Here is a 17543-nt window from a genome sequence, read left to right as displayed (position 1 = left end):
CCAGTGTTTGCCCTATATGCCTGCTACAGCACACTTATCATAAGCATGTCGTTTGCGAGTGCCAAAAATCCAGCTATCGGGGCGCCCCGATAGCTGGATTGGGGATCGAAAAAATTTACAGATCCACGGGCCGATCCGGTTTTGTTTTGTTTTTTCTCTGTCGCAGCACATCCTACGTCATTCGTCAGCAGCATGAGTTAACCGAACCTTTAGATGCGTGAGTTCTAAATATTTCCGACGGTCCCCACAGCGCAAGTTATTTTTCCAAAATGGTAGCTAACTAGCTTTAGTTAGCTGGCATAATACTCGTATCATCGCTACTACCATGCTAGTGTTACCTGTTAGCCTTCTCGTGAGAATATTTTGAAGCCATAAAGCGTTTGTTGCATTGTTTTTGTCTATCGGAAAATATTCCGTTGGAATGTTCGAAATCGCATATATGCGATGTTACACTGTGAGACCCACAGTGTAACCCACTTTTCAGTTAAGGCGGCCGCCTAAGCAACACACGCCTGCCGCCTTAATTACGTGGTGAAAAAAAGATTTCTTAAAAAGGTTTGTGGAAGGAAAGTGGAAAGTATACAGTTTATTATTAATTCAACAACGGTATCGGATTGGTATTTAGTATCGACAGATACACAAAGCCCAGGCATCGGTACTGAAAAAGTTGGATCGGTGCATCCCTAGTAGTGATCAGAATTATTTTTTACCTGTTAGTCTTTGAAGGGTTATACTCATAGGAACCATGAATAGCTCTCTGCATCCTTTCAGAGTTGATCCTCCAAAGCTTCAGAGAATGGTCCATTCCACACGACATAATTTTTTCTCCCAGAAGATCAAAATCCTTGAGGGAAAGGTACAGTAAGCCATTTTTCACATGAAACATTTATTTTACCAAGAAAACCCGAACATACTCACTGCACTGAGGACCTCATCCCGATGACCTTCTACACCACCAAATATGGCCACCAGTGTATCAGTCTGGATGTTCCAGAGACGAAGGGCATGATCTAAAATGGCATATCCATAAGTTATTCATATCACAAAATGGTATAATATATTAGGCATGAGATATTTTGATGACATGAAATACAAGTCAACAGTTCTGTATATTTAAAGTATTTTTTATCTCCTTAGAAGTGTACTACCAACCTAATTAAAAGTACCCTTCAATGTAATTAAACTATTGGAATATACATATATACTAGTGGTGGGCATAGATTTTTTTTTTTAATCTAGATTAATCTCACTGTAATCTTGGCATTAATCTAGATTAATCTAGATTAAAATGGCTCATTTGAATTCCGCCGAAGGCATTCAGAATATGTGTGCTACCCAAATAATGACTGAAAGTAAGTCTTTGAGAACGGGTTTCTCAAGCCAGGTGAGGCATTAGACCAGGAGCTCATCTCCTGTTTCCAAAATGCATCACAAACTGCTTGAGAAAGCTGTTCTACTATGATAATTGGTGATGAAAATAAATTATGTTCAATAAGATGTACTTGTGTTTATTAACTGTTTATTAGATTAGTTAGCTTGGCTGATAGAGCTGTGCTGCACTCAAACATTGTAGTTTGACGACGACTCTTCCCCTGCGCTACATCAGTGATTGGCCCGGCATCTTCCGCATTAGCTAAGGGATGCTTTGCGTTTCGGTGCTATTTGAGACTGGAAGAACTCTTACAGTAAACTAATTCCGTATAGCACAAGGTGCAAACAACCTTAGTCTTGTCGGGGTTTCAATTGGGAAGCTTCTTAAAAATACATTTTCCCTGAAGCAAACCAGGCGGCTTCATAGCTGCATCCATGTTAGCACGTCACGTTTGATGTGATAATTTCATACACAAGGCATACACACACAGGTTCGAAGACTCGTTCTCGCCCCCTACAGTGCAATTCGGCTAGGTATACATCCGCGCTAAAATATCAAGGTGAAAGTCAGCATAGCTTGCGTAGTATAGACCCAGCTCCCAACCCAACTTTGAGAATAGATTAACAGCGATATTTTTTTTATCGCCGATAAGAGTCGCAGCGCGTTAACGCCGATAACGGCCCACCACTAATATATACACACATGTATCAGTGGAGGCTATTCAGGGAAGGATCGTCCTCCTCAGTGAAATTTCTTAAAATTACAAATTGTGAAACTTAAAAAGTTACACATTTGAGATAAAACTACAAATAACTACTACAAATATATGAATATGTCACCCAAAAAAGTTTAAAAAAAATACACAATATTGAACTGAAGGTCCACGGGAACTCAACAGCACTCTCTGTGATAAAACTATGGTACATTAGGAGGACAGCAAGCCTCCATCCTCCTCTGGCTGCATTGACTTAATGCTGGTAAATAATACTACTTACTACTCCGGAGGACGCCCTCCCACTAATCAAAGCTTTTGCAGTATGAACTGACATGCTGTTCAGCTAATCCAAAGAGCATTATTGGGGGTGAAAGACTCTTCAGTGTCTCTGGGTGTTATCCATGTGTTGACAATATTTGCGATGTTTGATGTTTAATAGAGACTGAGAGAGTGATAGTTGAGTATTTTAGTAATATTATTCAATTCAAATGAGGTATTTTGTGTTACAGGAGACTGAGGAAGTATATAAATGGTTTTAGAAATTTGAATGTGTTCAGTTACTGTTTTAAACTTGCATTGCCATCATCAGTAGCAGCTAGTAGCTAGCTGCGTGTGCGAGACCAAGCATTTTTCTCCTCCCGAATGACTAACCCTACCAAACATTGTGTATTTTTTAATGAAGAACCCTTTTGTTTCTGGCCTACACGGAATAGGTGAGAATGTTAGACTATAAGTGTTATAAGTACGAAAGTTCGAGGGGTACTGTACTGTGACCTAAGGAACATCGGCAACACAAAAGCTAGGGAAAATCCAGATCGACCACATTTGCCTACCTGGTATTAATAAAGTTATCTGTATCTTGTTTTTCCTTTTATTGTCCCATGCTTTTTTATTGTCTCTGCCGGAGACAGCAGAGACAGTTTGTTTTGTGATAGAATAAAACGTAATGTAAATGTCTTGTAAGTGCCATTGATGCAAGCATCTTTCCAGTCTGTAAGTCCTCGTGACCTGTCTCACATAGAAGCATGTGAAATTATCATTAGAAATAGTTCTATGGGCATATGTGAAGCCCTCTGTGACATTGCTTCTAAAAATGGTTTTACAAATAAAATCTGATTTGATTTAAGACTGAGAAGACCAAATTTATGGAATTATCGAATGTATTCAGACAACAATATCAATATTGTGTGCGTCCCTGTCACATAACTCATAACTCACAGTTTGATGACTAGCATTACTGATCTACTATATGAATGAAAATACATATTACATGAATGCCTAGTTAACCAACCTTGGCACACCTCTTGGTTATCTTTCTAACAAATTTATGGCTAACTTAACAATTATTTAAATAAACACTGCTTTTAAACAATTAATGACAGAAAAAGTTCATCAAAACCTTAACTGGAATCCTTAAGGCACTGGAATGCAACAAAATAGGAAAAACGGCAAGATACAAAGCACTGTATACACTAGGGGTGGGGGAAAAAATCGATTCACATTTGAATCACAATTCAGTCTGTTACGGTTTAGATTGATGCGAATCAAAAAAAAATTACGATGTTATTCATTTATTTATTTATTAATCTCGGAAAAATCGTGAATCGTTTTTTTATCGAATCATGACCCCAAGAATCAATTTGAATCATGAGGTACCAAAAGATTCCCAACCCTAGTATACACGTGACACGACAAAAGGGTGTCTTGCTGAGAGCAGGTGCAGATCTAGAAAAATATTCATGGAGTGGCAAGAGGGTGGCAGGATATTTTGAGGGGTGGCACCCCGTGGCAGAAGTGTGTGAGATAAAAATGAAAAAACTAAAGGCTGTGCAACACGTATGCATAGTCAGTGAACACTCTGAAATGAATTTGAGGATTATAGGTCACATGACCAAAAAGCTATTGAAGTTTGAAGATTTATTTTGAATAAAAAAATCTATTTTTAACAACCTGAGATGAAAATGAACAAAATAAAGTCTGTGCAGCATGAATGCATACATCTTCAAAAATTTTACATTATTTTGACGCTCCTAGTTCATGTTGTTCAAAAGCTTTTGAAATTTGTAATTTGTTGATGGTCCCTAAATATACGCATTGTTTAGGCAGCCAAAAGCATTGGATAAGCGTCCGGTCGCAGCGGTGCTAAAAACCGGTTAAAATAACACAATACTGTGTGTCCGAATATCTGTTGAAAGTCGAACTTCAAACTAACTTTACCACGGTCATCTTTGTTGTTGCTTTCCCAAAGGATTCATGAGTTAACGTTATTAACCTCAATTCAACAGGAAAACTAACGTTGCAACTCCGTTAGCCCTGCACTTTTCTAATTATTCTGAGTCATTAATAGATAATTGCTTGGGGTGGCAGTTGCCACCCCATGCCACCCCAGAAGATTTGCCCCTGGCTGAGAGCATGCACACCTAATTATATTGCTTTATAATTGTGTACCCTTCTTGCACTTTTGTCTGAAGTAACATGCATCTATAGCATTTGTGGTGGTGGTAGTTCAACTTTTTAAAATGTAGCTTAATATTAATATACAAGTGTTTTGCACGGTATACTGGTACCGTATGGAGGTACTGGCTTTTTAGGAACAGTACGATACTGGCATTAAGAAAAAAACATAACTTTTATGCGCCCAAAAAGGCAGTTGAACCACAGCGATAAAAGCTGTCGGCTACTGTGTCGTCAAGAAAAGCAGACCTGTGTGTGATGTCACGCCTGTGCTCTGCTACATGCAGCCGATGTTCTGAGAATTCAGTTCCCCTGTTCCCCCTTCCGAACGTGCGCGCAAAACAATAACGTTTTCTCCTGTTGCTAGGTTGAGCTGTATGTGATTTGTAGTTATGACCAATTGTGCGTGAAAGGCTGGTCTTTTCAGTTGGCAAAGTCAGAATGATGCAACAAGAGATCATGGCTATTTATGGATGTAATACATTGTTTTGGACGGAGTACTTGGTTAGATAGTTTGGACCTTTGGGAATGTAAACAGACCATTTTTGTTGGAATGTTTTGCATAACTGGACAACTCTGAACCTTGTTAGGTGAGTAGTCGCTGTTTGCTTTCGCTTTGTTTACATGTTGGTGGTCGGACAAAGACATTGATTTTACTTGCTGTTGCGACTCGATCTTGAAATGGTTTATATCCATAGAATCACAAGAATCGTAGCTTTCCAACAATATATGGCATGTGTAGCAGTCAAAAATATTATTTTGGTGGGGAGGGCGATTTAGACAACTTAACAAGCTACAACCCGCCAGCGGGCCATATAATTGCTAGCTGGCTAATAAGCGTTGCTATTGGTGGATTTCTGTCGTTTATAACTGCAATTGCAGCATTACGCCAATGTGGTGGCGCTGTATTGTAATAAGCACAGTGCACCAGGAACAGCTCTGCCAAAACTGCCAGAGGAAGAAAGGGGCTTCTATTTTTTTCCTAGAACATGTCAGGCAGCACCCTGATATTTCATGGTTGTTCATACAGGTGAATATTGTGTATTTTGGATTCAAGCCAGTTCGATTTCATGAAAGTTCCTAAATTAATGTTACATCCCATCATGGTAATGTATTCAGCTTTGCTTTGTTAAGCAAAACTAGCTATCGGCATAAAATAAAAAACGTAAGTCTGTTGATTTTAAGATGCTAACTAGTAGGGCTGGGCGGTATGGCCTAAAATGTTTCACGGTATAATTCCTAAGCACTGACGGTAACGGTATATATCACGATATATTAGTTATTCTTAAAATGTCATGACAATGAAATCCGCACCGCAGCGGCTAATCTACCGCACTTGGACGGATTTGGATTGGGTAACTCCGGTGTGTCGCATGAGTTGAATTTTCCAACTTTTGCAGTGCTTTGCCACGGAAGAGCGACTTTAGCGTTAAACAGTAGCAAACGTTTATGGGATCGCAAGATATCTTAAATATTTGTAGTGAGTTAGCTATAAACAATTATTATATAGCTGAATACTCAATTCTGTTGGCCTACAATAAACATTTCACAATTCTAACCAACCTGGCATTGGATTTGTTAAACGCATTCTGGTAGATTGTTCATATTCGCGCACATGCATGGCTTTCAGGTGGTGAAAAAGATTGCTAGTGTTTCCCCCTTTGACTAGCACAATTCTACGACAACTTACAGAGTAGGCTGTTTGTTGGTCGATGTTGGATAACTTGAGACCAAACCATTTCCAAACGACAGAAGAGGCTCCCTTTTTTAGCAATTCTTCTTCGTCCGGCAAATCAACCCCACTGGCGTTATTTTCAGACATCATTAACGCTTGCTTACACTTGCCTACAAAAGCAGTTTACTCCAATTTATACCATGGTCTGGGTGAATACTCGATTCTGATTGGCTGCAGGGGTGTCCGTTATCACCCGATAACGGACACCTACTACGTAATTGCAGCAAAACTGTATTTTCACCGTTCTAAATTATTCCGCTGGCTACATAGTATAAGCCTGTACAAAGTGTCTGGAATAAGTAACCATAACAACAGGGACGGAGTCAAAGCCTCTATTTACAATTTTGAAAGACTTTAACAAGCTAACTTGTATTTACAACAATGAGTGACTTTTCTGAATGTAGTGCGTCAGTGTCACGTAACCGCTCGCTAGTCAATCTACTGCAGACAGGCTGCGGCCAACACGACAGTAGCAGGAACTCTACACATGGCCGATTATTCTTAAAAATCTTGATTCTATTTGGGGACAATGACATGGCTAGATAGCTGGCTAGTCATGTTGTTAAACATACTGTCAAATTATAATTACTGTTTGCCGAAAATGTCAACTTTGATGCGGTCATCTCACATCCATTTGCTATTCAACTCGCTCCACAGGCTGCGGCCGTACTGTAGCCTAGTACTAGTATGGCCGATACTTTGTTTGATTTTGGGACAGTGACATGGCTGGTTAGCTAGCAAATCTTATTGTCAAACATACTGTAAAATTATATTTACTGTTTGTCAACCGTACACAATGTTATTGCCTCTGAATCTTGCTAGCATAACGTTAGCTTTCGGGCTAATAGCTCAGCCAAGGGAAAGCCGGTGTTGGTAGGGATGCTCCGATCTGATCGGCGCCGATCCATATCGGCCGATATTCCCATTATCGGTTTTGATCGGCGTTCTCAAAACGGCCGATCAAACATGGCCGATCAGATGACATAAAATCTGCGAGAACTACTATCAGAGACGTTTCAATAAAACGTTAGATAGGCATTTCAGGCCGCCAATGGTAAGAAATGATTATTTAAACTTTAGATGCGTGAGTTCTAAATATTTCCGACGCTTCCACCAGAGTTTGTTTTCCAAAACGGAAGCTAGCTAGCTTTAGTTAGCTTCCGTTACCTAGCAACCTAGCATAATACTCGTAGCAATGCTACTACCTGCTAGTGTTACTTGTTAGCCTCTTATTGTTCATTTTGAAGCCATACTATAGCGTTTGTCATAGTTTTTGCCTATCGGAAAATAGTCGGTTGGAATTTTCAGAATCGCACATGTGCGACGTTACTCTGAGACCCGCATTCGAACGAAAACAGTCACGGACAACCACTGCTTTTTGGAAGGCCAATAAAGACCTCTTTCCTGCTCTCGCACAAGCAGCACGAGTCTTCCTCTCCGCACCTTGTACAAGTGTAGATAGCGAGCGACTTTTCAGCACAGCAGGACATATTTTAGATGAGAAGAGGAACAGGTTGACTCCTAAAAATGCTGATATGCTTATATTTATCAAGGCAAATCTTCCAGTGATGCTGCTTAATCAGAAGTAAGGTTTGAATACTCTAGTATGCCCCTCTCCGAGTGAGTGTGCGTGCGTGAAGTGAGAGAGTGAGTAAAGGATGTGAGAGTGAGTGAGTGAGACACTATACAGATAGATTTACATGTTTTGTTTTTTTGTTTAATTGCTGACTTCCTCTGCACCTTGTATCTTTATTCTGTCTTATCTCCTCCTAAATGCAGACAAATTGACTTGAAACTGACACCGGATATTTGGCTATAGCCTGTTTATGTTGCAGTTAAGTTTCTATTATTTTTCCACAGGAAAGCTACTGTATAAGCTCCAAGTTCTCTTGAGAGCCTCTAGAGAGTGGAATGTTGCACATGTGATTCTATTGTTGTGATTTTTATTTAAAGATTTATATTTTTATTATTTTAATATTTATTATTATTTACACATTTTATAGTAAGCGAGAGAGCTTCTACACTGGAATGTTGCACGTTCCCTGCAATAGAACGGATGGTTGTCAATTCATGATACTCTCTCGTCTCGTAATTTACATACTTAAAATACAATACCAATGTTGTTAAGAATAATAAATTTTATAAATAATGTTAGACAATAAATAGAATGCTTCAATCGACACCGTGATCGGTGATCGGTATTATCGGATCGGCAGATACTGATCGGAGCATCTCTAGGTGTTGACTATAAAATATCAGAGTTGGCTAACGTTCAATTTATTTTGCAAAACGCCTGAAAACAAATTAATGTTTGTAAAAAATAAAATAAATGTTGGCAAGTGACCATGGTATAAGCGGGATAATGCGCGTCGGACGGTTCACGCCTCCGCATCGTCCATTATCAGGTGATATTCGACACCTCGACGGGCATTATCCCTTACGAATGTTTGCTAGAGGTGCGCTAGCTTGTTTGTTGACTTTCATTGGCTGGCACAATGCGTGCTGCGTTTGCTTAAATGTTTTTTTAAAATAAAAGATAGCCAACAAGTTTGAACTAGCCCACTAGGCTGTATCACTTGATTTTATACCAAACAGAAACACTTTACTTAATACATTTATTAATATACCGTGATATCCATGATATGGCAAAACCCATATCATGGCACAACGCCATACCGGTATTCACGTCCATACCTGTATACCGCCCACCCCTATTAACTAGTTTATTTGACATCTTCTGATCATAAACATTTCTGCACTCAAAATTGTAATAAATGATTGAGAACATGTCACAATTCATTTACAGTATGTATCTGAATAATACAGTTTCTTAACAGGGTTTCCCTTCAGCACTTTGCAGCTAAGGCGGCCGCCTAAGCAACACACGCCTGCCGCCTTAACTACGTCGTAAAAATATTATGATATATATATTCATTTTCTCCCTTTCATTCCAAACCGTGACCAACGCCAGTCTCCCTTCTCTGCAGAACGCATTAGTCTATCGCACAAACAAGCGAAGCGATAGACTAATAAACCCCGCAACAAGCGATAGAGGACCCCCCCCCCAGTCTGACAGCAAACCCCACCCCACCACCTTAACTAAAAAAATTTCAGCGGGAAACCCTGCTTACGGTATGAATGTAAAAAGATAAAGAAAAGACACTTGTGCACAACAGATACTTGTTATAGACATTGTTGCAAGGTGCATGTAAAACATAAGCAAAAGTCCACTGACTCGTTAAAAAAAAGTTAACCACCACCATTACAACTCAAAGAAGGCATTACCTATGGGGCAGGCATAGCTGACTGACAAGTGACAACATAGGGCTGATCAGTTGACTGTGCATTAAATATGTAATGAGGGTCGGAGCTTAATACAGAATGATATTTGTCATTTATAACCTTGGCATTTGTGAAATGTGTGTATTTTAGTAATTTTGTTTGTGTACGGAAGAATACATTGTTTTACTTGTGTTTTAGGTTTTCCCTTTGAATTTTGCCTGCTCAATCGTGAGTGAGTTACTGTCATTACTGTTAGTTAATGTTACTACAGCCTACAGTTTGCTAGCTAGCTATGCTCCAAATGCATATTCCCTGGATGCGAGAATTTACAAAATAGTCTCCATATTTAAATTTCCCAAGAATGATGAGATCAGGAAGAGGTGGATAGATTTTGTGAAGAGTCAAAACACTGATGGGGAAGAGTGCTATGGGAATTTATGTGGAAACAACTGCTAACACGACATCCAACCTTCAAAGGGTGGAGCATGTTCTCTAAAAGTTCACTTGTGATGTAGAATGTAGTCCAAACAAGCTTTTATTACAGACATTCTATAATTGAAAGGCTTATAAACAATTGCCTAATAAAAGATATTAGTCACTGGAACACAGGATAAAATAACTACAGCAAGATTACCTTTGCTGACAGATAGCAAGAGGTTTGGGTCCCTCGGGTGAAACTTCAGTTCATTTATGGCATTCCCGTGTCCCACATAATGCTGCATTGAAAAAGAGACAACAGTGGTAAGAATTAAAGGCATTTTAAAAACACCATGGTATAACGTTTTCCACAATGTGTGTGACCAATATCTTCAATGGTTTCTCCCCCATTTCTACCACTGACCATTTACAGAAATTATGTGCAATATGCAATTCTGGGTTAATTCCAACATTAAAATGCTCATGGCTGTATTTGATTACTTTTTTTATTACAATTACTTGTTTTTTCCACTTGTCCATGTATAGAATTATAACAATATAGGCTACTCAGTTAAATTGAGATCTTTGATATGTGAAGACTCACCTTGATGCATTGCATGGTGATGTGGTTGATCACTCTAATGATTCCACGTGATCCAGCCACTGCCAAGAGGGGATGACTTGTACTTGTGTCAAATGTCCAAGCACAAGTGTAGAAATTCTCGTCTGCCTTAATGCAACATCAGTCAAGCACAACAATTTTTAACTGTTGGGTTGGTGTGCCTGTTGGTTTGGGGTCATTGGGGGAGGGGGAAGTCTGCATATCAAAAACGCTAGACACTGAAGCTGTTTGGCTCAGGTTAAGAGTGTCTGCTAAATGACTAAATGTAAAGTAAATGTAAGTTACTCCCAAAATATGAACAAAAAATTACACATTTGGAAAAAGTGTAAAGGATACATCTGCATCCACATAAGACTGAAGAAGTCGTATCTCTCCTTGGGAATGACACTCGTACAGTGTAACCTGGTGGGTTAAAGGTTAAGATAACACAATGTAATTTGGACCAATAAAAATTATTATTAAACAGTATTTTCCTGAACATGAACATTAGGCTATTGAACCCCACATTGGACTAGTGTGGGATGGTGCATAGTACTAGTAGTAGTTATATGGCAGCTTTGCACTATATAACTTGCACTGTATTTTTGTAAACAATTTTGTCAAAGTGCTTCCACATGTCACTGCATTTCAAAGCCATAGTTGGTGGCCAAGCCGCGAAGTGGCGAAGCCACCTTTAGTGTTTCTACCTTTTCTTATTATTATTATTGGGTGTGCTTTGCCTTCGGCAACGCCTGTCTCAAAATGTTTGTCTTGGTCTCTTTTCTTATTATTATTATTGGGTGTGCTTTGCCTTCAGCAATGCCTGTGTCAAAATGTTTGTCTTGGTCTCGATTGCGTTGCTTGTATTTTAATTTACGTTCCGTTGCACGGTTTAGGAGGTTACAACGTTTTTGTGGCAAAAAAAGTGCCTTTAGTCGACGAAGGGTACTCAGTGCTATCTACATCACCACGTCAGCACACGTTAGCAACGACGCATGGATTGATGTGCTGTTGCACAGCGAGTATCGTATCGTGCCGTGGTGTACTACTACCAAAGAACTTATATTGACTCTTTGCTACTACTAGCAGCATGATACATTTACACAGGGCTCTAGAGTGCGACCAATTTGGTCGCACTCTATGCAACCAAAATGTGTACGGGTGCGACTACATTTTTTCCTAGGTCGCACCGGTGCACCTAACCTCCTTGCATCCGCTGTCTCGCCACAAACGAAGCGTTTGTTATCCTAAGACGAAACTGACACTCATGGTTGGATCATATCGTGGTCTAAACCAATCAGAGACAGAGATGGGGCGGGTCTTTGCCTCTGATTGTCTGTGGTCCAGATATTCCTGTAGCTCCGTGCTGTGTGATTGAAATTACGACCTGAGCACCAGAGTCAGTTTAGCAGACCTGGGCATTGTATGGCCCGCGGGCCATAACCGGCCACAGGCTGTCTCAATCCGGCCCGCGTGAGGTAAATCAAAAATGTAAAATAAATAAATGTGTTGAGCGGTAGTAAATATGTAGTCCTGAAAGACTACAGTGATCAGGCGATTTACATATGTGCGCTTGCGCAACCTCACCGACAGGAGAGTTAGCTGTTGGTTAGCCCTCGAAAATGAAAAACTTTGCCACTGATTAACTTTTAACAAGACATGGACTTCTAAGTATCTGTTTACTGATGTCAAAGTGAAAGCTGTGAAGAAAAATAACTAACGCGGACATAATAAGAACTTGACTGATTCAGTGGGCGCGGGCTGATGGTTTGCTAGTTGAACTGCAGACCCTGATCATTACCTGTCAGCTGTCCTTCGCATATCCACCTCAGACATTCAGCCAGATTTCGATGCACTTGTTCAAGCCCACTGGATTCCTCTCACATAACAAAATGAACTGAAAAAACGTATTGCTTTTTGTATAAAGTTGATCAATTCCACATCTTTAACATACTGCAAAACAACTTTTCAGTGTTTGTGAAGATTAACTGGTTACAAATAAAATGAAACACTTGTTGTTGTTTATACTGTTTATTACTTCTATAATCTTTCCTATTTGACCTACAGCAAAATCCAAAACATTTATATAAATATTTACAGAATGTCCTTATTCTTCTGATAACCAGTAGCAGCTAATCAAAATATATACTTTACTGCTTTTTACAATGGGAGAAAATGAATAGTGAGCAAATTGATGAGGCCCTACAACACATTTCAGGTTTCTCATGTAGCCCCTTGTAAAAATGAATTGCGGACCCCTGAGTTACGAAGCTGGGCCATGGAGCTAACCCATGGAGCTAGGATTTTGATGCTAGGGAGAGTGTGGCAAGATGATTTAGCCAAGGCCATAGGGCAAGAAGGCCAAATTACAGGTGTTGGCCATCTGAAGGGCATGCGACAGCAAGGTGGGACCCGCTATAAGACTTTGAGCCATGAAATGTTAGGTCTTAGTTCAGGGAAGCACTTTTAAACAGTAGCACTTTCTATTTTGAAATGTTTTATTTTGCTTAAAATGTTTTAGTTTGGTAGCTCAGTGAAGCACTTAAAATAATGTTTTTATATATATATACAGTATGATTGTGCTTCAAAAAAAAAAAATATTTACCTACACCTTATTCTTGTTTAAGATCATTTACATAATATATATGAATGTATATGGAGCGTGATAAAAAGGTGACCTTGAAATTGTGGCGACGCAAGGAAAAATTTGGGTGCACCTAAATTTTGTGCTGGTGCACCTAAATAAAAAAGTTAGGCGCACCAGTGCAACAAGTTAGTCTGGAGCCCTGGTACATTTAAGCAAATCAAGACTTGCATGTACAGTAAGTAATGTCACATGAAAGAATGTATGTAAAGTTTAAACTCAAGCTTGTGTGGTGCGTCGCTGGCTTCAGTGCCACAGCCTAAACTTTATGTCAAAACAAACATTCTCATTTCCGGCGGTTTCAAACAATCCCCTCACTCAGTGAAGTTTGTCTAGCCACCGCAACTAGCTTGCTCGTAGAAAACTTCTTTTGAATTAGCCATTTCTCCCTAAATAGATGTAAAGCTTATTTACGTTGTTGGGAGCATATTTTGCAGAAATTTGCAGATGGTATATTCCTATAATCCTAGGCTAAAATCCTAGTCTTTGATTGCTAGTTTTACATGTTCCCCGACCCCCGATTAATGACAGTTGCAATCAAATTTAGCATCAGATTAAATTCTGGCAGTGTCAGAAGATTTTTTCCTCCAACAATGATTGTCAAATCAAAAACCAATAGGAATGCAGAACCTGATGCGACAACAAACAGGTGAAAATGTAGAAAAGAGCCAGGTGGACTGTACAGCAAGAAGATAAACTTAGACCAATAAAATGAACTCTACATAGGCCTTTTGTTTTTGTTTGCTGGCAACTACCATTATAAATTTGAGGGTGAATGCGGCTCACTGTCACTGAAAGTGTCATGGATTAATATTGTAAAACTGTACCGTCTTCTTCCATGCGTCCGTTTTTCGTGTCGAGACTGAATATTAGGGGCTTAGCCCAAACCTAAACTCAAGTGTCAGACTCAAACGAAAAGGCATCAGGTCTCGGACCAAAAGTTGTAAGTCTCAGGTGAAATGGCATCAGAGTAGCCTAAAAGTCAGTGAGTCTCAGAAAAACCTCTGTCATCTTCAGACAAAACAGCATTAAGTCTCGGAAATAACGGCCTCGGACCAAAGGTTGTCAGTCTCAGGCGAAACGGCATCAGCTAAAACGGCATCAAACCAAGCGGCATCAAACCAAACGGCGTCAGAAAAACCTGTCAGTCTCAGACAAAACCTTTTCATAAAAAAAGTTGTCATAGATATGGGTAGGACATCATCCCCAGGCTTCATGAATTTGCGCTCCATGCTTTCACCGACAAAGCTAACATGATGTATGGATCTCATTCACACTGTGTTGCCAGGACCCACCCTGCTCTGCTTCTGATTGTAACGTTAGTTATAGCTGCGTTCCTCTCATATGATAGGTAGGTGAAATCAATTGACTCAAATATTAAACCGCATGCAAGTTCCCAAACTTTTTTTTCCCATGGCCGCACGCCGGACATCCGGCACGGTGCCGGAATACTTTAAGCCCTGTTTATGTAATACAGTGTTTCCCCTACCATTATATTAGGGTGGTGCCCCGCCCCCCCTAACGGCTCCCCCTCCCCCGCCCCCCCCTGGAAGGTCAAGTTAATCATTTGATTATTATTATTATATATATTATATATTATATATATATACAGTTAGGTCCATAAGTATTTGGACATTGACACCATTTTCATCATTTTGGCTCTGTATACCACCACAATGAATTTGAAATGAAACAATCAAGATGTGCTTTAAGTGCAGACTTTCAGCTTTAATTTCAGGGTATTTACATCCAAATCAGGTGAACGGTGTAGGAATTACAATACATTTTATATGTGGCCCCCCCCTTTTTAAGGGACTAAAAGTAATTGGACAATTGGCTGCTCAGCTGTTCCATGGCCAGGTGTATGTTATTCCCTCATAAAGGGAGTTTGTTATTTCATTGACAAGGAGCAGATAAAAGGTCTAGAGTTCATTTCAAGTATGGTAATTGTGTTTGGAATCTGTTGCTGTCAACTCTCAATATGAAGTCCAAGCCATCGTTAGGCTGAAAAATCAAAACAAACCTATCAGAGAGATAGCAAAAACATTAGGTGTGGCCAAATCAACTGTTTGGTACATTCTTAAAAAGAAAGAACGCACTGGTGAGCTCAGCAACACCAAAAGACCCGGAAGACCACGGAAAACAACTGTGGTGGATGACAAAAGAATTCTTTCCCTGGTGAAGAAAAACCCCTTCACAACAGTTGGCCAGATCAAGAACACTCTCCAGGAGGTAGGCGTATCTGTGTCAAAGTCAACAATTAAGAGAAGACTTCACCAGAGTAAATACAGAGGGTTCACCACAACATGTAAACCACTGGTGAGTCTCAAAAACAGGAAGACCAGATTAGAGTTTGCCAAAAAACATCTAAAAGAGCCTGTACAGTTCTGGAACAACATCCTATGGACAGATGAGACCAAGATCAACTTGTACCAGAATGATGGGAAGAGAAGAGTATGGAGAAGGGAAGGAACTGCTCATGATCCAAAGCATACCACCTCATCAGTGAAGCATGGTGGAGGTAGTGTTATGGCGTGGGCATGTATGACTGCCAATGGAACTGGTTCCCTTGTATTTATCGATGATGTGACTGCTGACAAAAGCAGTAGGATGAATTCTGAAGTGTTTCGGGCAATATTATCTGCTCAGATTCAGCCAAATGCTTCAGAACTCATAGGACGGCGCTTCACAGTGCAGATGGACAATGACCCGAAGCATACTGCGAAAGCAACCAAAGAGTTTTTTAAGTCAAAGAAGTGGAATGTTCTGCAATGGCCAAGTCAATCACCTGACCTAAATCCAATTGAGCATGCATTTCACTTGCTAAAGACAAAACTGAAGGGAAAATGCCCCAAGAACAAGCAGGAACTGAAGACAGTTGCAGTAGAGGCCTGGCAGAGCATCACCAGGGACGAAACCCAGCGTCTGGTGATGTCTATGGGTTCCAGACTTGAGGCTGTCATTGACTGCAAAGGATTTGCAACCAAGTATTAAAAGTGACAATTAGATTTATGATTATGTTAGTTTGTCCAATTATTTTTGGTCCCTTTAAAAGGGGGGGGCCACATATAAAATGGGTTGTAATTCCTACACCGTTCACCTGATTTGGATGTAAATACCCTGAAATTAAAGCTGAAAGTCTGCACTTAAAACACATCTTGATTGTTTCATTTCAAATCCATTGTGGTGGTATACAGAGCCAAAATGATGAAAATTGTGTCAATGTCCAAATACTTATGGACCTAACTGTGTATGTATATATATATATAGCGTCCGATCACAAAATAAGTCATTTAAGGTTACCTTTCCTATAAAACAGGTCTATAGCTTTCTCTTTTATTAAACAAACTAAATAGCCTTATGTTATTTATCTTATTATTTACACGACGGTATGTCATTACTGTTTCTACACGGTTGCCATCGCCCCTCCCCCCCCCCCCCCCCCCCCCAAAAGCTGTAAACCTAGGGGAAACACTGTAATATACACATTAGATAATTTACAGCGGGTGCAAAATGCTGCTGCTCGAATACTGACTAGAACCAGAAAGTTTGATCACATAACATCTACTCTCGTCTCTTTACACTGGCTCCCTATCCAAGCCAGAGCTGATTTCAAAGTTCTATTACTAACCTACAAATCTCTGCATGGATTGGCACCACTTTACCTCTCTGGTCAGTCCCACAAGGACACTTAAATCTCAGGTCTGTGAATGGCTTAATAGGCTAAGATGTTGTGCTTGTAAGCGAAGGGATGTAGGTTCAAAACCAGTCAGAGGCATAGTTTTTATAGGGAGTCAGGTGGCTGAGCGGTTAGGGAAGCAGGCTAGTAATCTGAAGGTTGCCAGTTCGATTCCGATTTCATGTTCCAACCGAAGGGGGGCTGGCTCTGTCTTAGTGTCTAGGGCTGCATCAAATACCCTTTTTTGCTCTGCTAAATTGCTGCACTAGTCCACACTTGACCGATGGGGATCTCATTCTAAATGACTGTAACTGTTAGCTGCTCCTGGCACAGAACTTTTCTGAATTATCGGATAAATAGTCATTTAAATCTGATGAAAGCATCAAAATGCATCATCGAAACACCAGGATTCTTGCTTCTGGGCTTTCCCTGGTAACCCTCGTGTTTCATGTCACAACGCTGTGAATTGTGGGCAATTCCCTCAGCTAAAGTCTGCAAAAATGCACTCACGAAAAGGGTGCATAAAGGGCTCAAAATGTCTGCGAAAGAGCCCTCACGCACTTGACAATTAAAACAGTGGGACAGCCCTAAGCCCTTACAGACTTAGCAAGAATGCACCCTCAAAGTCTGTGAGGGTGGACATT

General features: G+C 40.1%; 1 protein-coding gene across 1 annotated transcript in view; it reads right to left on the bottom strand.

Annotated features, from left to right (window-relative positions):
- Positions 1-17543, bottom strand: part of eed (embryonic ectoderm development) — a 74510-nt gene that overhangs the window by 43480 nt on the left and 13487 nt on the right. The window contains exons 4-8 of the mRNA XM_067260824.1: positions 10934-10999; positions 10580-10705; positions 10193-10274; positions 919-1010; positions 711-844 (exon numbers count right to left, since the gene is read on the bottom strand). Coding sequence (XP_067116925.1) covers positions 711-844; positions 919-1010; positions 10193-10274; positions 10580-10705; positions 10934-10999 — 500 coding nt within the window. The remainder of the gene's footprint in view (positions 1-710; positions 845-918; positions 1011-10192; positions 10275-10579; positions 10706-10933; positions 11000-17543) is intronic.

Source organism: Osmerus mordax, chromosome 22, assembly GCF_038355195.1.
Source record: "Osmerus mordax isolate fOsmMor3 chromosome 22, fOsmMor3.pri, whole genome shotgun sequence".
Taxonomy (NCBI): domain Eukaryota; kingdom Metazoa; phylum Chordata; class Actinopteri; order Osmeriformes; family Osmeridae; genus Osmerus; species Osmerus mordax.
This window is presented reverse-complemented; position numbering and strand designations above follow the sequence as displayed.